General features: G+C 38.9%; 1 protein-coding gene across 1 annotated transcript in view; it reads right to left on the bottom strand.

Moving 5' to 3' along the window:
- Positions 1-5,244: 5,244 nt before the first annotated feature.
- SOST (sclerostin) overlaps positions 5,245-21,747 on the bottom strand; it is a 53,438-nt gene continuing 36,935 nt past the window's right edge. Inside the window, exon 2 of the mRNA XM_089681292.1 lies at positions 5,245-10,409. Coding sequence (XP_089537418.1) covers positions 9,991-10,409 — 419 coding nt within the window. The 3' untranslated portion in view covers positions 5,245-9,990. The remainder of the gene's footprint in view (positions 10,410-21,747) is intronic.

Here is a 21,747-nt window from a genome sequence, read left to right as displayed (position 1 = left end):
AATTCTGTGGCCCTAATAACGTTTCTGTGGCCCTAAGTAACAGTTCTGTGGCCCTCAGTAACAATTCTGTGTCTGTCCCTGAGTAACAATTCTGTGGCCCTAACTAACGTTTCTGTGGCCCTAAGTAACAATTCTCTGGCACTCAGTAACAATTCTGTCTGTCCCTGAGTAACAATTCTGTGGCCCTAACTATCGTTTCTTTGGCCCTAAGTAACGATTCTGTGGCCCTCATTAACAATTCTGTGTCCCTGAGTAATGCTTCTCTGTCCCTAAGTAACGTTTCTCTGTCCCCAAGTAACGTTTCTGTGGCCCTAACTCTGTCCCTAATACAGAGCGGTCTGCCTCTCTTGAATGACTGGAGGCAAATGAAGAATTCTAAAATGGCCGCTATTTATAGCTCGACCATTACACAGTGCTGGCTGCCTTTCTGCTGATTGGCTAATGCGATCACATGTCATTAAGGAATGCATTATGGGTCAGCGCGCCTTGTCTGCGCGCCTTCCCAGACATCCCCGCTCCGTCGCCGCACATGTCCGCCGCCATTTTAGGAAAAATTTCGATTCGCGCGTCCGAAGTAGGCTATTTTTCGGATTCGGCGCGAATCGAAAATTTTCCAATATTCGACTCGAATTCCACTTCGCCTACTTCGATTCGCTCATCTCTAATCTTTATGTGTATATATGTCTGTAATTATTGCCCTTTGTTTCTAGGGCCGTTTCTATGCAGTTCTTTAAAATCTCTTGAAGAAGCCAATGGTTGGCAAACATTTTGAGTTGAACTGACTGCACATTTATTCAAGCCACATGGATTTCCTGTGATGGTTTAGCTACTTATCAATGCTATGAATGTGTTGTTTTTACCAAGACTTATGTTGTAATAAAATGTAGATTTTTGATATATGTTCCTTGTATGCTTTTGGCACCTTAAAAATCCATTTTTTTTACATTTGTGCTGTCAGTTTCTGTGGGGATGTGGTGCCCTCGATCAGCAGGTACCTGGTATTCCTATATTATGTATCCATACTGGTGTTTTTATAAGTGCTTGCATTAACTTTCATTCAACCAAATTTGTCAGAGGGGCTGGGGATATTCTTGGAGTTTTATTAATGTATATTGTGACAGTGCTGTGCCCTGCCAAGATGTGAAAAAAGTTTGGTATCTCCAAGGATTCTCATCTAGGCAGGTCAAGGGTATCCAGGGTGCTTGTATCACAGAGAGGAAACTGTTTTCCTCTCTGGTTGTTAAAACCTGGTTTCCCGACCTGGAGCCTGGAGATTTATTAAAGACTTTGGGTGGGATGAAAATCTCCAAACTTGGGTTCTGATTGTTGGAACAACCAGCACACTCATTGTGTTCTGCAATTTTTATGAGAATCAGGATTATAGGTTGTGGCTTTTCTTGAGAGACAGAAGGTCTCCTTTCCCCAGGAGTCAGGGAGGCTTCATGGGGCAGCCAGAGCATCTACGTCTGGCCAATGCAGGAGGAGATGGTGACAGGACTGCAAAGAGTGGAAAGTGGGTAAGCTGTGAGAGAGCTAGGTCAAAGAAGCTGAGTGAGTTGATCGGGGGGATCAAACCTAAGGCTTGAGGCCTGAAGAAACCATTGTGGCAAGAGTGAGCCAGGAGAATGAAGTATTTTGTCTTGCAATTAACAGTGAAGGTGGAAATCCCAGTGAGGACTATGGATTTTTGTGAACCTTTTCCTCCTTCTTAAAAATGGGCCACCTAGCCCTAAAACTACATTTTGGAGTGGACTCAATTCACTGGGAAGCACTACAACTGTCCTAAACAACCCCAAACACCACAATATATTGTATACATTGATGAGCCATAACTTTATGACTACCCCCCTAATATTGAATAGATCCACTATTTGCCACCATAACAGCCCCAATCTGTCAAGGAATAAACTCCACTAGACCTCTGAGGGTATGCTGTGGTATCTGGCACCAAGTCATCAGTAGCAGATCTTTTAAATCCTGTAAGTTGTGAGGTGGGGCCTCCATGGATCAAACTTGTTTTTCCAGCACATCCCACAGACGCTCCATTGGATTGAGATCTGGAGAATTCAGAGGCCAAGTCCATACTTCAAACTCATTGTGTTGTATTCCCCAAACTATTCTTGAATCATTTTTTCAGTGTGGTAGGGCACATTCTAATGCTGAAAGAGGCAGCTCCCATCAGGGAATACCAGGTCTATGAAGGGGTGTATTTGATCAGCAATAATGCTTAGGTGGTACATGTCAAGTAAAATCCACATAAATGGCAGGACCAAGATTTTTCAGCATAACTTTGCCCAAAGCATTACACTGCCTCTTCTGGCTTGCCCTCTCCCTATACTGCATCTTGGTGCCATCTCTTCCCCAGGTAGGCAATGCACATGTACCTGGCTATTCACATGATGTAAAAAAAAACATGCTTCATAAGACCAGACCACCTTCTTCCATTGCTCTCTGGTCCAGTTCTGATGCTCATGTGCCCATTGTAGACACTTTTGCCTGTGGACACCGATCTGCATGGGTGCCCTGACCGGTTTGGGGCTATGCAGCCCCATAAACTGCAATGCCCATTGTTCCTGCTTTTAACACGTCAACTTCAGTGACAACATATTCTCTTGCTGACTAATGTATCCCACCAACTTCCAGATACCATTGTAATGAGATAATCAATCTTATTTACGTAACCTTTCTGTGGTCATAAAGTTTTGGCTAATCAGTGTATGTTAGCTCCAAACTGTAGTTGACAGGCTGATCAACTGAATAGCTGACATAGCTGATAGTTTCAGCTCTAATAATAAAGGTATGCCCTTGAATTGCATACATCATTTTGCACCATTGAGATAGCACCTTTGTTGACTGATGGTTCAGAAATTAGAGACTTTATTGAGGGTCTTACATTATGGTGGTGTACTCTTTGTTAACATTCTAGTGTCATTGGAGGAAGTTGCAAGGTTGTAGATCCAATTCCTCAATCAGCCTATATGCTGTATATGTGCTAATTTCTTAGAAAATATTTAGAGCAATTTCAGACTCTATTGATTTTATTACCTTGTATCTTCTTCACATTTGAGCACTGACATTTTTACCTTGTTATTTAGCATAAATATTGAAATCCAATGCCAATAGTCTTCACAGTGTGCTTGCTGTATATTTCAAGGAAAAACCATACAGCAGGTATCCTCCCTTTTCCCAGAAAGATCCATGTATATCATGTATTGGTCACAAGAGCAGGTTCACAAATGAAGAGCATCATGCTTACTCCGCTATCCAATTTCAAGTCTACATCAGGTATATTACACATCTATGGCTGATTTTATTTAGAACAATCATATGTCCATCATAGATAATGTAAATCAATTGCAATGTTCAATGAGATTGCCTCCATTTGGGTTTTTCTGTCAACCTATACATTGAATCAGTGTTTGTATATTCTATCTTGCAATCCATTGACTTATATTTACAATATCCTTTCAGAAAAATGGATAACTTGATTTACAATATGTGTTTTATACCACTGTATATCTAGGCAGCATCTGGCTGTTCCCAGTACAATGTTGACAAGACTGGTAGAATAGTGATTCTATTTGATAATCAGGAACTTACAAAGGTCGTATACCTTTCCTGCATGAGTACAATCAAAGCTTTGATGTTGAACAGTCAAGCAAATCTTTAGGGTCATGCAGTAAAAATAGGTATAACTATATGAAGACCATATAGGTAAGGAATATAGACATCATACAGCCAGAATTTCAATATGTTCTATTTATTTTCCATGCAGATATTGATCAGAGAGGGGAGTTGTCTTTAATACATACGCACGTTTTCATTGAGGAAGTCGTTCATTAAATTTTTCTACCATCAGCCCATTTATCTATGTTAGTACAACACAAACACATATATTAAAAAACCCATGAGTCTTGGTTGAATCCATAACTAATCATTTTAGTTTGGTTCAAATATAGATTTTTGATTGGGGATTCCCAAACTATTGACAATTTTGAGACCTCGAGGCCTTTTTTTGGGAGGTGTCAAACCCTTACATATACCCAATGAAGTGACTGGCCTCAGGTGATACCAGAGACTATACAAATCCTCTACTTGTAGCACTACCCCCTTAGGGGCTGCTGGATTTGATTTGGATCCTCCTATGCTCTGCATGGCCAGGCAACACACATTTTCCACACTTTGCACACTGGTGTCAAAGAAGACAAGAAGAACTTGGTTTTGTGTTTTTATTAAGGGGTTAAGAACTTGGATGGGGTCTGGAGGTACTGTATATGGGATGCCCCAGGTACTGTAGAACCTGAGAAAAACTCCTTAGCAACTATGTACAAAATGCAGATAGCAACAATCTCTTCTTAGAGAGAGCGCTAAAGGTTTTTTTTGTGTTCCTCCTCAGACCCCGGATGATTCCTCCTCTTCACCCAGCTGCCTGAGGTGTCCCTCTGCAAGGGGGCTCAGAACCTGGCAATTTAGCACAAGCAGTCCTGGATGAGAAGCTTGCTGAGTCTTTCACCTGACTGCCCTCTCCCTTTATCCAGCCCAGGGGTTGTAAGAGTACTCACATTGTCCTTTCCTGCCAGTTTAGTGGGTTGGTGGCTGCCTTTAGGCCTTTTGCTGTACTGGCTCCTTCCCTGCTGCTCAGGATGCCCTCCCCAGGAGATGGTGGCAAGTCCTCTTTTCCAGCAAGCTGCCTTTAAGTTGTACCTGTTTATATACAGCTGTCTTTCCCCTACATCCATTCAAAGTGAAGACATTACACAGGATCTCACAGTTTTGAACAGCAGGGGTTACACATTGCTGAGCTCAGTGAGGAGAGCACTGAGAGATAATTGAAGGAAAGGGACACGCCCCCTTCACACAGCACATAGTAACAGAACTGAGACTATGAATCTGCTAGTGGTCCCTCCTCTGTCACCTTTTTTCTCTTGGTGTCAGGAAAGCTTGTCAGAAGTGATTCATGCTATTAGAAGAGGAAAGAGCAGACAGAAATGACACTTGGTGATCCAAATTGAGACAATTAAGTACACTCCTATAGATTAGTATAGAAATAATTTTTTCGCTTTGCATGTGATGGATATCAGAGTCGCTTCCATTGGGCACCATAACTAACTTAAATATTCCTGTCTTTAGCTGTTATGAGTACTTGAGTTGTGAGTACAATAAAAATGTTACCGCATTGACTGTATTACTAGAGTTGGAGTTTTCTTCTCAAACAGTAAGCAAATCAAAATGTGTACACAGAAATTAAGCTTTAATCAATATTTTATTAACAATAGGTTAAGATGTCTGCAAGTAAAACTAGAATACATTTTCAGGAAATTATACATTTTGCCCTTTAGAGCAACACATGTGGACTTAAATAAATAACAGAAAAATAAATAGATAATCTCTTAAATCTGTACTTGTCCTCTCACATTGTACAATGACGGGCTATATAATATTACTTATTAATTCATTACAAAAACTTTAAACATACCTCTATGTCCAAATTCATATTTTAAGAAAAGGATAGTGAAATGAGTACATTTTCTACTGTATTTATAACGTGGACTTTTCCTCTTAATTATAAAAAATTAACAGATCATTTTGGCTTTTTAAAAAAAATAAAGAATTATTATTAAATCATGATAATGTAACAAGTGCAGTAACCAATTGCAACTAATCAAATTCTATCTTCCTAGTTTTACTAATTCTTCACTTATATGTGATCACTGGATTTACCTGATGATTTTGAAATAAAAGTCATGACATATTTAGCTCTCATAAGATAAGGTATTCTTCTAATTGGCTTTAACACACAGTTTCTTCAATATGGGTTTAATATGTCAGATTCTATTAGCCTAGTTATAAACTTAGGAAAACATTTTAGCAAAGAGTTTTTTCATCATCATCATCATCATCAGTATTCTATTTCAATGTATTGTTTATAACTGTTAAACAATGTTACATAGAAAGTTATTTATATAATAAAATTATGTTACAATATAGCATTTCTGAGATAATTTAAATGAACTGATTACATAGAAATCTATTTTATATAATAACATGCTCTGAGGGCCCATTCACATTACTGTGTTGATGTATTGCATTGCTTTATGTACTTGTGCAATTCAGTGCCACTCATACTGCACAGAACCCTAATGCACTTTGTTGATAGCTGTGCATTGCAGCACAGCACATTGCATGACAACGCAGTGATGTTCATTGTACTGCTCTGCCAGAAATGGTACATATACCATTTTTGGTGAATTTTGGTGCAATAGGTAGCCTGGTTAAATAAATGGGCTACCAAGCACAATGCATATAGTAAACCTGGGTTCACACTTTTCTAGTTTGGTGCATTGCTGTTTTTTTGTGTATTAACATGAATTGTGTTAATGCAGGCTGTTGAAATGACTGGGTTGGCAGTGCATAAAAATGTTCAAAAATACATTTGGAAACACAACATGCCACAAAATGCGCTGTGGTTACTGCAATGCATTGCCAAAACGTTTGAGCCCAGGATCATGGACCCTAAAACCTACAGTATGTACACTACCTTTGCAACAGTTTTTGTATACAATACAGAAATCCAAATCTGTATATTTTCATGGCTTAAGTCATTATTCTGTACTAGACAGTTTGGCATTTTGTATGCGATGCTCTGTATTATATTGTTTTAGCTGTCACATATTTTGTAGCTTCTGCTTATGATTAGTGCAAATAATTTAAAATATTTAAAGTGGTATTAAAGCCTTGTTGTTTTTTTTTAAACATGCTATGTGCAGTAGTTTTGCACAGAGCAGTTCCGATCCTCCTCTTCTCGGGTCCTGGCTTCTCTCCCTTGAGCAGTGCTGCTTGCTCTGGGGCATGGATGTGCCTGCTCCTGAGGCACTGCTCTATGCATCCAAAAGACACATAGAGCCGCGGCTTGACCCTACCCCTCGCTCTCTCCTCATTGGTTCACTGGCTGTGATTGGGGGAGGCATAGAAGGTTTTTCACTTTCATGCATACAATACATGAAGGTAAAAAGCCTTCATCCTTTAATATCACTTTAAGAAAACCTATCAGATTGTACCACCTTGCATTAACAATAATCTTTAGGTAATGCCTCCAGTACACTCGCAGTCCAAGTGCATCTCAATGGGGTGCTGAGGTTCTGCATTAATTTGGGGGAAGTAGAAGGGTGATCCTATGAGCAGATTTTTCAAAAAGTTTGCATTTGCATACGGTAGGTGTTAAAGTATGCATAACCTAAAAGCAAAACTTTTTTTTTTTTTAACTTTGGACAGTTTGGAGAGGGATTAGAACACCTATTAGGTTTTTATTGCTATCCGCGTCCATGTTAGCGAGATTCATCCTCTCTGTTAGTCCTGTTTGTCATTATCATTGTAAGTGAAAGTGGAAGAGAATCCCAAATTTTGGGATGTCCCCAGAAAAGTAATAGAGAGAAAAATCTTCCAATGGGGACACTAGTTCTGGTGATCTGGGGGTCCAAAATGGATTCCCTTAATTTGCATGGATTTCCTCTCACTTCCTGTTTTAACTACGGGACAGGAAGTAAAGGTAAATTTTTCCAATGGGACAGAGATGGCAAAATAGTTTTACTTTAAGGTTTTAAAATGTCCAGGGCATCCTGTAACAATGTACTCTGAAGTCCCTGGTGGAAATCATCATCTGCAGAACCTAATCTTCATTGTTAGGGTTTTAGTTGTCTTTTAATAAAATATTGTGTGAAATGACCTAAAATTAATAATTTTCTGGGAAATAGTAATATCATTGTGACGAGTGACATGTTATGGAATCATGCCTTTCTACATTCTTCAAAGAAATACTGTATGGGCAATGTATAATATGAGGAATATATAGCACTTTCCATTTAAATATTTAGTCTACACAATATATAATAAAATGTATACTTTGTAAAACATTTTCAGCCTCTAGGCTGGGATCAGCAGTGCGGAAGAGCATATGGGCCGCTGGAAAGGTACATACACAGCACCAAGTTTTATAGATTGCCTTGAGTTTTAAAGTGAAAAAGTTTTGTAGTGACAGGGTCTTTTATAATTATTCAGGTTAAAAAATATTAACTATATTATAATTTTGCTCACAATGTAAAAAAAACAACATTTATGACAATTTTTGTATTTCTTTTTTCGCTCACACTGCTCACCTGTCCATATATAACACTCATCAACTCCAGTCATGTTAAGAATACATACACTCCTGTAAATCTACTGTACACATTGCAAGAATATTAGTGAAATCATTGCACATCCTTTACTGCTTTTGTTGTGTAGATTTTGAAATAAACCAAGGTGTCTGAATTATATAACCAAAAGATCAGTCCAACTAATAAACAAAAATGTAAAAACTACAAAATGCTGTGTTTAACAATTATACACATATTCATTTTTAAAAATGATTTGTAGTATTTGCCTTTAAAAATAATCTTTATAACCAATTAATTTAATTTATAATCTAATCCTAATTTATAAAAATAATAGGAATAATTTTTGAGTGCTCATTACACTGCCAACAAAGACAATGGCCTTAAGCTAACCATGCACAGTAAGTGCTGATTCACATATCTGTGTTGCGTCGGGTTTCCCAGCTAATTGACACAGTAGCTGTATACCCATTGAGGTCAGGTTTACATCAGATTCAGGACAGGATCAGCTCAGGACTGTATCTTGTTTACACATGTCAGGTTTAGAAACAGTTCCGATAGACGTCAATGACCTGAACTGGACCTTTAAAACCACATATATATGAACTGGCACTTTTTTTTTTTAGCTCAGAGCTTAGAACTTGATTTTTTCTTAGCTCAGCCTATGGACTGAACAAAGTAATATGAACAGATTCCTCCATGCACAGAGTAGATGTACAAATCTCCCATTGCGGCTATTGTTTTTTGTTGTGGGCTTAATGAAACAGATCTAACAGATACTTCCAGCAATTCTATAGAATGCAGATGCACAAATCTGCTGCTGCTGCGGCTTTTCAGAATACCCAAACATCTTCATCTATTTGGATGCAGCCACCATTCCATTGACAATATTCCATCTGGCTCTGTTGATTTTTCAAGCTCATTTTGTCGAGCAGGAGGGTGGCAAGAGGGTAACCAATGGGGCAAATTTCATCCAGTTCACCAGAACCAGCCAAATTTTGCACAGTGCATGTCCAGCCTTAATTCACTGAAGTCAATACAGCAAGCACTAGAAATTTAAATCGATCAAGCAAAATCATTTTTAAATATATAACATCTTTTTAGCATACCAATTAATACCATAAGTATATCTTATTATTTAAATAATATGTGGATGTGACATTTGAAAAATGTAGGGGTTTTATTTATAATCCATACATTCATATTAATAGACTGTATATACTATATTTATTTTTTTATTTACAATTTTATGTTTTATCTTTAAACTGCCTTCAACATATTTCTCTTTACATTTTGTAAAGCCTTGAGGTGGTAGATCTTTAGAGTTTCTTCACTTATGTATTTCTTTCATTTATCTAGAAGGCCTACATCCTAGAAATGATTTGTTGATCAGAGCAATGTTATCCCTTATGTGTCTGTATGCACAGGGTTACACAAGCAGGTAAACAACAAGGTAAATACATTTTACCATTGCTGGCAGCATGAGTAAATCAGTCCCACTAATTGCAAAGGTTCCTTAATATTGGCACCCCAGCCACTGCCTTGCAAACATGTACCCAAGGTGCATAAACATTATTTATGCCAAAAATACATGATGGCCTCAGTGTTCAGTACAGAATAAAATATTATTGAGTAAAGGATATAATCAGTATATTCTTTCCCCAGTTCAATTCACCCACCTTATACTCTCTCCTTAGATCCCTACTCAGTTTAGTCTAGATAATCCCTAAACTATAATCTGAATATATCCAGATTTAAAGGGTGTGCTGTATGAATCAGCACTACTTGTATATTTCTTAAAACATACATATACATAAACCTCTGATATGATATTAGTTGATCAGTAAGCATTTTCTAGCTCATGATGATTGGATTTATGTCTAATCCTGGCAAGATGAGGCTTCTTGTTCTTGGAAGTCCTCGCTGTTTCCTTGCCAATATTTTTCAGCTCTGACTGGTTGTGGAAGCGAGTGTAGCGCTTGCAGCGACATGATGTGACCACTCTAATCTTGTATGTCCGTACTTCATTGTCGGGGCATAGGAGCTGAATACGTTGTGTGTGGCTGTGGGCTGGCACACAACGGTAATCTGATGAGCTCTGGCGCCACCACTTTCCTCGACCGATGGAGTTTGGTAGGAGATGAGAGGGTAAGCATTGACCAGAACAAACTAACTCTTTGGTTGGCTTTAAGCTGCGGCATGGACCATCTGTTATATACTGCATGGAATGCAGCTCTCTACAGCTGAACTCAGAAAGGTCTGAAAAATAAAGAAAAAATAGACTTTATGTACATACTGATAATGTGACATAACTTTAAAAGTTAACTCATACAGTATATAGTGAGCATCAGATAAGAATTAAATTAAAATTTCCTTCTACCACATACCAGAGTGGAGCAATCCATTTTGAACAGTTGTACAAACTCCTTTCCTGTACTGAAAATATTTAGTTTGAGCTTCTCACTGAGTGCATTAGAAGCTGCAGCAAGGCAGATAGAACACCTTATTTCCTAGCTTGAGGATGCCCAACATCAATATCCACAACAGGGTGCTATGATGTTTTTTTTTTAGAATCTATGTACAACACCCTGTCACAGCATGAGGAAAGTACTGCCAATAACCGGTAATTGTCAGAGAAGTGATGATCAGTGCCCTGATGATCAATGCCATCCACCTGTGCCCATCAGTGTCATCTACCTGTACCCATCAGTGCCGCCCACCTGTACCCATCAGTGCCACCCACCTGTGCCCATCAGTACCACCCACCTGTGCCCATCAGTACCACCCACCTGTGCCCATCAGTGTCACCCACCTGTGCCCATCTGTGTCACCCATAAGTGCTGCCCAGCAGTGCCACCCCATCAGTGCTGCCTATCAATGCTATCAGTGCTGCATATCCGTGGCACCTCATTAGTGCCCATCAGTGCAGCCTCATCAACGCACATCAGTGAAGGAGAAAAATTACCTGTTTGTAAAATTTTATAATAGAAACAAAAACTTTTTTTTTTTTGCTCTTTTGTTTTTTATAGTGCAAAAAATAAAACACCCACAAGAAAGCTCTATGTGTGTGAAAAAAAATTATAAAATGTCATATGGGTACAGTGTTGCATGGCCGCACAATTGTCATTCAAAGTGCGGCAGCGCTGAAAGGTGAAAATTGATGGCAAGCAGAATTCAGACAAGCTCAACAGCACCAGAACATCAAGAGCAGACCTAACTAATCCATCACAGAACTCTGTTAAGCAGAGAGCTCAAATAGATTTCCCTAACAGCCTCTCTGTTAAGCAGAGAAATACAGCTATGCCTAACCTAACTATACAAATCCTAGCACCTGATTAGGAAGGTTCTATTTTTACAACAGTGTGCCCCTTTATATCAGAGTTTCCCCTTACTTCAGAGCCCCCCTTGCATCAGTTCCTCCTTTACATCAGTGTCCTTTCTTACATCCTTTATATCAATGTGCTCTCTTACATCAATTCTCCCTTACGTTAGTAATGTCTTCTATGAATCAATGTCCCCCCTTATATCCATTTCTCATTTTACATCAATTCCCCACCTTATATCAATGCCCCCTCACATAAATGCCCCCCTTACAATAGTGTCTTCCTTGCATCAGAGCTCTCCCCTTGCATCAGTGCCCCCTTACATAAGATTCCCCCCCACTCATTAAATCAGAGTATCCCCTTACATCAGAGTATCCCCCTTACATCAATTCCCCCACCCCTTTACAACAGTGTTATTGCTGGGAATGTCCTACATTTCAGTATAGAAAGAAGGAAGTGATCTTCCAGCACACACAACACACAGTGCTGTACAGTCAGTGACGAGCCTTCCTTCCTAGTCCAGCTGTCATCTGTTGATGTGGAGAAGGAAGGATCAGCTGGGCTCCATTCTACTCCATCCTCTGGATCCTAGAAGAAGACAAGCTGTGCCCGCCCGAGGAAGGTCTTGCCTGGCTCGGTCGGTTGCTTCTTTCTCATGCATGCACACATTTTCCAGGCAAGGTTGCAGAGTGCACAACAACCTGAGAGATGAATTTCTGGACTGCCACTCAATGAGAGTCAATGCCATCGCTGGGCAGGAGTGGTGATGTTGTCACTAATCCTGTCAGCGGCGGCGCCCCTCTAGTTTTGCCCCTGAGTGCAGGGAAAGGTTCCTGACAAGTAGGGTCAGATCAGGCACAATGGCTAACAAGAGGAAACATCCAGGCTAATAACATGGAGCTCTTTCTAACAGCATTATAGTGCTTTTTTGGTGCACTGCAAACAGCCACCCCTTCAGTGGAAGCCCACTTTTGATAATACAAGCCAAAGAAAGGTAACGCCATCTGACATATTGTCTTATTTCAGTGCCTAAAAGATCTGTCGTTATTCATTACTGCTAACATATATACAATATACAAGATGATAGCAACATTAAGAACTGTGTGTGTTCTCTAGGTATCCTGGGCCTAGGCCCTGCTGAAAAGCTGCTCCAGCCTGTAAGCATTGTGGAAAGCTATCACCAGTGGTTCAGAGCAGATAACCTAAGCCAAGCTTATTCACTCACTATACATGCCAAGAAAAGTATCATTGCACTGGAGGTGGAAGCAATGTGTCCCATATAGTATACATATATTATAGTCCTCATTATCTGTATATGTGATTGTTTAAAGTATATTTATAGCCATACATTTTTTTTTCAGTTTTGGGTAAAAGAGAGAATGGTTGGTTAAAACCCATGTGCTCTTTTTTTGGTCTGCACCCCATTGGGGAGATTTCCCTTACTTTCCTTTCCTGGGGACACAACAGGAAGTGAAAAGAAATCCTATTCTAGATAGTTATTAAAGGAAAAGGCGTCCCCACTAGAAGATTTAACACTTCCTGTAAAATGGTGGATTGCTGGTCTTTTTCTGTCCTGATGGCAACGGTTACAGGACAAATACAGAGGGTGAATCTCCTCAGTGGAGACTCAGACAGCAATATAAACATGGCAGAAGTACTTATAATACCCTATTGATCCAAAATTTAAAAAAATAGAAAAATGTATAATGATGTTAATGGCTTTGAACCATATGTGACCCTGAACAGTAAAGAGGACTCTGATTTCAGCTACAATGACAAGTGAAGCTACTTAAGCACACTGGGCCTATTGATTACAGGAATAACTATTCTTGTCATTCTTATTTTTCCTTTTCTACAAAAAATGTTACTTTACACCAGGCGAAATGACCTCTATTTTCTGTCTACAATATGAGCACACAGACTTTCTCATTCAGTCAATAAAATAAAGGCTGAACAGAAAAATGCATGCTGTTACAAATCCACTCACCAGATTTAAGGCCTGTGGTTAAATGAACAAACTAAAAACTACTGGATATACATTAATTATATTGTATCCGCTGGCAAATATGCTGGATTCAAGCCTCCAGAAATGATCCAGTATTGTATCAATGATGGAGAAGGATCCGGGAGTTCTGGTAGATCACAAGCTTAATAATGGCATGCAATGCCAATCTGCGGGTTCTAAACTGAGCAATATCCTCTCTTGTAATTAAACAGGTATAGACTCCAGAGAGAGAGATATATAATTTTACCCATGTAAAAATTGTTAGTAATACCTCATCTGGAATATGCAGGTCAGTTTGGGCACCAATTCACAAATCATTCACATTGGGGAGCTTGAGAAAATACAGAGAAGGGCAACCAAACTGATAAGAGGCATGAAGAAGCTCGGCTATGAGGAAAGATTAGAGGAACTGAATTTATTCTCTCTTGCGCAGAGGAAAGTAAGGGGGGATTTTATCAACATGTATAAATACATCAATGGTTCATATAGTGAACTCTGTGTACAGTAATTCACCCTTAAGTCATCACAGAGGACAAGGGGGCACTCTTTACGTCTGGAGGAAAAGAGATTTAATCTCCAAATACGGAAAGGTTTCTTCACAGTAAGAGTTGTTAAAATGTGGAATAGACTCCCTCAAGAGTTGGTTCTGGCCAGCTCACTGGATTGCATTAAAAAGGCCTGGATTATTTCCTAGATACACATAATATAACTGGATACTAACATTTATAGGTAAAGGTGATCCAGGGAATATTCTATTGCCTCTCTGGGGATCAGGAGGGAATTTATTTTCCCCTGCAGAAACAAATTGGACCATGCTTTGTTGGTTTTTTTGGCTTCCTCTGGATCAACTGTGGGTAAAGGATTATAACTGGGTTTTTTTTTGGTTGAACTGGATGGAGTTTTGTCTTTTTTCAGCCAGACTAACTATGTAGCTATGTATTATTTGCGATAAAATGCATAGCCTTCTTCTTATAAAGTATACCGGCTTGGCACACCAGGGATTAAAGCTTTTGTAAACCCAGTTACTAAAATCTTACATAATCTTCAAAGTCACTTCAGGACCACCATGTTACACCCCCTGTCAAGGCTATTTTTCAGTGCTGAAATAGTTTGATTGTCAATTTGCTTTGTTTGATGTTTAAAACCATATTTTTTTGAAAAGTGCAAAAACCAAAGTGATCCTATTTTTTGCCACAATTTTTTTAGAGGTTAAAAAAATAAATTAATGCATGATTTAGACATGTGAACACAGGGATTTTTTGTTTGGTTTCAGATGCATTCGTTCTTTAAAAAATTAAATTTTGTCATATTCATTATGTTCTACCGAATCATATTAGGAATTTTGTTGTGTATCTTCTGCATGCATTATGGAAATTCGCTGGCCCTGGTGGATTTGAAAAATTTAGCAGTTTTTCCAGAAGTTTGCTCTATATTTGATATATTATCTAATCAAAAGGATTTGATATTTTCGGACTCTTGTCCATACCACCAGGTGGAATGACATGAGCCAATTGGACAATATTAACTGGTGTCATATGCATCTGAATTTAACGAATGGAACATAATTTAGATCCATTCGTTATCTGAATCCATATTTTATCAAATTAATAAAAAAACTGAATTCATTTTCCCACGGGTTAAAACTGCTATCGCAGCATGTGACATCATCCGGAGCAAATGCATTTGTTATAAACAGGAATTGCAGCGCTCAAACAATCCAAAAATGTACTGTATCCACATACAAATTCAACAATGGACAACAATATAAATATCATATACAAAAATTACATATACAAAAATGAAAGTCCAGTAGTGCTTTGCTGAATAATTCTAGACTATGGAATAATGAGCTATATAGTCCCACTGTTCACTGTAAGAAATCTTCACCCAGTGATCCAGGACAATCAAGGGTGTCACATCCACCAATAGCTGAAATAAAAATTCACCAAAAGATGTTGCTTTTTAGAAATAGAACAGCAATATACGCTTGTATAATGATAAACTTACAAGATGAGATCCTCCAATACATCAGGAAAATCAATTATCCTCTTCACATTGCGTTCCACCAGATGTCAGTACATGCACTCTAATCCTCCAAAAACTACCAACAAAAACTTCTCATAGTGTAATCGTTTTAATAATAGAGAGCAAAAGTACACCTATGATTCATAGTAGCCAAATAAAAACAAAGAAGTATTAGCCGCTCTGCATTGACTTACATAAGGGGCCACCTTATGTAATGGTGGCGCAACCTCCAGTAATAATACCAATAACCCAATGCCAATCCACATGACAGAGCATCCTCAGGGGTTTCTAAACAAACAATAACAGTGGCCATCAATATGTAGCCCATCTGTATAGACAGCGAGGCATCACTTCCAGTCTCTGCCATTTTCCAATGGTCGAAGAAGGTGTAACAACATCACTTCCGGTATCAGCACCATTTTCTTATAGTCTCAAAAGACCAGGACACTGCTGCCATGATATTGAAGATAACCTACAGGATCTTATAGGCTACAAAACTAGACAGTAAATATCTATCTGAACAATATTAAATGAGTGAACTAGTCACTCAGATGGGCTACATAAATTGATATTAAACATAAAATTGCATTACATAGTTTAATAGCATATTAAAAATATATATTAAAATATTTGAAAAAAATAAAAACATATACTGACATAAACCTTCTGGTGGGGGAGAAAAAAATTCCATATTATCAAGAATACATAAATAGGGAATAAAAATTAAATGAAAATTACTGGTATTGATAAAACTATTTATATCCCAATCCACAATTAAATCTAATTGGGCACAAGATTTTAATTCATACAACCATTTAATCTCAAGTTTTGATATGTCTCTTCTACAGTGGTGCCCTCTCCAATAGGGTTGTAATTTATCAATTGTCGTAAATTTGAGGCCCTAGGGTCTCTATTATGACATTGACAAAAATGTGCTGACAGGCGGTGTTTTTTAAAACCTTTTTTTATATTATAAACATGTTCCCTAAAGAGGTCCCTCAACCCACGGTTCAGCCCACGTACTGTTTCTGACATGGGCATTCCAGTAAATACACTATATATTTAGATTCACATATAATACATGTATCAATAGAATATTGTTTATTGGTAACCGTTGAAGTAAAAGTTAATACTTTTTTCTTTCTAACATTATTGACCGTACAAATCATTCATCTATTACAAGGATAAAATCCCTTAGAATGCATGAATAAAGAAGGTGAGGTTTTGGGGGGATCAACTATATTTGGAGCCAATTTATCCCTCAAATCAGACGCTTTCCTAAAAATAACCTCTGGTTTATCGGGCAGAATCTCTCAAAGTAACGGATCTGTTTTCAATATATTCCATCTCCTCTTAAGGATCAATTTAATCTGGGTTTACTGAAAGCATTTGTTAATTTCATTATAACAAATTCATATCATGGACATTTGTTACTATGTTCATTCAGAGATTCATATACATTGGTAGTTAGTGGCTCTTTAAACCACCCCAAAATAATCCCACAGTCAATTGTGGTCAGTGGCATTTTAACTCCCCAACCTACGATTGTTTCTTCCTTAGCTGCAGCCAGAAGAATTTAAAGAAGAACTTCACTGTATCTGAGCACCACAAACTGAAAACACTATTTAATTCTGTTTAAATATTCAAAACAAACTCACCCATCCATCAATGTGTCCATGCTTTGCTTTGTTCAGAAATCACTTTGAAAAACACCCCCTTGTATTTGTAGTCACGGCCATCTTGAGTAAAGGCAGATGATTCCTGTAGCAATTACTTCACAGAATCCATCTGCCCTTAGTTCAGGCATGCAGATAGGAGGGTGTGCTTAACTGAGAAAACCCCTCCTACTCCTCCTCCAGACGAAAGCAAAAAATGCCCATGAAGACTCCTGGGATGTATGACATCATTTTGGCCTTGCCAGAAACCAGGAATCAACAGAAGAAATGTAAAAAAAATATGAAACAAGTATTAGTAATTTACTTTTCTAAGGATTAAAAGTAGTCAATGTGGATTTGGAGAGTTTAGTTCCACTTTAATGAATAGATTCAATCATTAAATTGGTTGTAAACCTCAGACATGAAATATGAGCAAAGCATATCACTCTATAGTGTGTACTTGTCTCAATTAAGAGCACAAGTGTCATTTCTGCCTGCTGCCTACTTCTTCTGCAATCAACTTGAGTCACTTCTGACATGTTTTTTGACACTAAGAGAAAAATGGTGGCAGGGGAGGGACTTAAAGCAGACTGACAATCTCAGCTCTGTTCCTATGTGCTGCATGGGGGGGTCCCTTCCATCCAGGGGTGGACTGACCATTTGGAAACTCGGGCACTGCTCGAGGGCCTGGGGTCAGTAGAGGGCCCTATTAGATGCCCCTGGTACCTTTTTCATAGGCTTTTTTGAGTTTGGGCAAGGGCACAGGGGCCCCATGATCCCCTATTGCCCCATGAGTTGTCAGTCCGCCCCTGCTTCCATCCAATCAGCTCTCAGAGCTCTCCTCACTGATGTAGCTTTAGCTCTCCACCCCCTGATTTTCAAAGCTTAGAGATCCTGTGTGAATTCTGCACTTTGAAAGGAAGCAGGGAAAAGATGGCTGTAAATAAACAGGTAAAACTTATGTAGGAGGACTTGTTTCATCTCTGTGTATCACCTGAAACTGGTCAGTTCGATGGATACATGTAAGCGTTTACAACCATTTTTCAATCCTCCTTCTCCCTTCATCTGTTGTGAGAGCAAGGGAATGGCTGACAAATGTGCTACACTCTTTATATTGTTGATCACTGTGATTGGCCATCATAGCGGTCACATGGTGTCATGATTCCATCTGGCTGTTTAACTACAACAATTGCACATAGAGTGGTTAGCATAGTAATGTAATTTCAGTAGTCATTTTCAATATTTTTTATATCTGCAGATATTATTTAAATAGCACCTAGTATTCCTGCCATGAAGGCCCTAACTCTTACTCTTAAAGGAAACAACACTCTGTCCCGTGTTCCAATTGTACTCCTGAGTTGTCATCCTGTGGACTTGAATTACACAGACTAGACAGTCATGGTTCACTGTCATCACCATCAGAACACCAACTCTAAGAAATGCCATGCAGTCAAAAATAGAGTGCTTGCATTTAGGCAAGAATTGGCTACAGGAGATAAGCAACAAAGTATTTGTACGGAAAGAAAATCGAGCTTTAGCAAGCTAAATGTTATTCATTTGGGCTTTACATTTACAGTCAGAAAACTACCTGGGGGTTATTTCTTAGGTCCTACCTCCTGTCCAGTGAACTATCAAAGAGATTATTTGGACCTTTTACCCACTAACTTTAAATAATTTGGTTGAAGTACAAAAGAAACGCTCTTTCAGAGGTCTCCAGCACCAGAATGACTGAAACTCAATACTCTCACTGCAAAATATATTCCCATGGGCAACAAGTTTAAAAGGCTAAAAATCAAACCTAAGTTAAAAAAGCTATAGATAATAAGAAAAGAGCTTTTATTAAATATAAAAATGAAGGAACGCTATCATCATTTAAACATTACAACGAATATAACAGATAATGCAAAAAGGAAATAAAGGCCGCAAAAATTGAAATTGAATGACAAATTGCAAAAGATAGCAGGACCAACCCCCAAAAATTCTTCAAATATATTAATAGTAAAAAGGTCCGGTCTGAGCATGTAGGCCCTTTACAAAATAATCTAGAGTGGGTGACTGGGGACAAAGAGAAGGCAAGTTTATTAAATACCTTCCTCAGCTCTGTGTATACAAAGGAGCATGGGGGAGCTCTTGTCCATAATGGGCATGGTATTGACACCAATGATCCAGATGATCCACATTGGCTCACAATTTATATGATCCAGAAATATTTAGACAGAATAAAGGTGAATAGAGAGCCTTGACCGGATGGCATACACCCACGGGTCCTTAAAGAATTGAGCTATGTCATTTCAAAGCCATTGTTTCTAATTTTTAGGGGCTCTTTAATGACTGGCATAGTACCACTGGATTGGCGTAAGGCCAATGTGGTGCCAATATGTAAAAAGGGGTCAAAAAATATTTTATGCAACAGACAGCATGGATTCATGAAAGACAGAAGTTGTCAAACAAATCTGATTTCTTTTTAGGAGGGGGTGAGCAAAACCTTGGACAGAGGGGTGGCGGTGGACGTGGTATACTTGGATTTTTCAAAAGCGTTTGACACAGTTTCCCACACATGGCTAATGTGTAAGGTAAAGTCTACGGGCTTGGAAAAATGAGTATGTAAATGGATAGAAAACTGGCTAAAAGATCGTATTCAGAGAGTTGTGGTTAATGATTCATACTCTGAATGGTGTGGGGTCATCAGCGGTGTACCCCAGGATTCAGTGTTGGGACCCTTACTTTTTAATATATTTATAAACGATATAGGGTCTGAGATTAAAAATCCCATTTCAGTCTTTACAAATGACACCAAGCTGTACAGTGGAATAACGTCCTTACAGGATGTCTTCAACTTACAAACCAACCTCAATGCACTGTTTAATTGGGCAACTATGTGGCAAATGAGGTTTAATGTTGATAAATGTAAGGTTATGCACTTGGGGGCTAAGAATATGCATGCATCATACATACAGGTGAAACTCAAAAAATTAGAATATTGTGCAAAAGTTCATTTATTTCAGTAATGCGACTTAAAAGGTGAAACTAATATATGAGATAAACTCATTATATGCAAAGCAAGATAGTGATGATTATGGCTTACAGCTCATGAAAACCCCTAATCCACAATCTCAGAAAATTAGAATATTGTGAAAGGGTGAAATATTCTAGGCTCAAAGTGTCCCACTCTAATCAGCTAATTAAGCCATAACACCTGCAAAGGGTTCCTGAGCCTTTAAATGGTCTCTCAGTCTGGTTCAGTAGGAATCATAATCATGGGAAAGACTGCTGACCTGACAGTTGTGCAGAAAACCATCATTGACACCCTCCATAAGAAGGGAAAGCCTCAAAAGGTAATTGCAAAAGAAGTTGGATGTTCCCAAAGTGCTGTATCAAAGCACATTAATAGAAAGTTATGTGGAGGGGAAAAGTGTGGAAGAAAAAGGTGCACAAGCAGCAGGGATGACCGCAGCCTGGAGAGGATTGTCAGGAAATGGCCATTCAAAAGTGTTGGGGACTTTCACAAGAAGTGGACTGAGGCTGGAGTCAGTGCATCAAGAGCCACCATACACAGACGGATCCTGGACATGGGCTTCAAATGTCATATTCCTCTTGTCAAGCCGCTCCTGAACAACAAACAACATCAGAAGCGTCTTACCTGGGCTAAAGAAAAACAGACCTGGTCTGTTGCTCAGTGGTCCAAAGTCTTCTTTTTCTGATGAGAGTAACGTTTGCATCTCATTTGGAAACCAAGGACCCAGAGTATGGAGGAATAATGGAGAGGCACACACTGCAAGATGCTTGAAGTCCAGTGTGAAGTTTCCACAGTCTGTGTTGATTTGGGGAGCCATGTCATCTGCTGGTGTTTGTCCACTGGGCTTCATTAAGTCCAGGGTCAACGCAGCCATCTACCAGGAGATTTTGGAGCACTTCATGCTTCCTTCCACAGACGAGCTTTATGGGGATGCTGACTTCATTTTCCAGCAGGACTTGGCACCTGCCCACACTGCAAAAAGCACCAAAACCTGGTTCAATGACTGTGGGATTACTGTGCTTGATTGGCCAGCAAACTCTCCTGACCTGAACCCCATAGAGAATCTATGGGGCATTGCCAAGAGAAAGATGAGAGACATAAGACCGAACAATGCAGAAGAGCTGAAAGCCGCTATTGAAGCATCCTGGTCTTCCTTAACACCTCAGCAGTGCCACAGGCTGATAGCTTCCATGCCACGCCGCATTGAGGCAGTAATTGCTGCAAAAGGGGCCCAAACTAAGTACTGGGTACATATGCATGCTTATACTTTTCAGAGGTCCGATATTGTTCTATGTACAATCCTTGTTTTATTGATTGCATGTAATATTCTAATTTTCTGAGATTGTGGATTTGGGGTTTTCATGAGCTGTAAGCCATAATCATCACAATTATGACAAATCACAGCTTGAAATATCTTGCTTTGCATGTAATGAGTCTATCTCATATATTAGTTTCACCTCTTAAGTTGTATTACTGAAATAAATGAACTTTTGCACAATATTCTAATTTTTAGAGTTTCACCTGTACTAGGGGGAGTACAACTGGGGGAAACGATGGTGGAGAAGGATCTGGG

The sequence above is a fragment of the Staurois parvus genome, unplaced genomic scaffold, assembly GCF_062004578.1.
Source record: "Staurois parvus isolate SC_StPar_1 unplaced genomic scaffold, SC_StPar_1.0 ptg000263l, whole genome shotgun sequence".
NCBI classification, from domain to species: Eukaryota; Metazoa; Chordata; class Amphibia; order Anura; family Ranidae; genus Staurois; species Staurois parvus.
The sequence above is the reverse complement of the archived record's forward strand: the minus strand, read 5'-3'. Positions and strand labels throughout refer to the sequence as shown.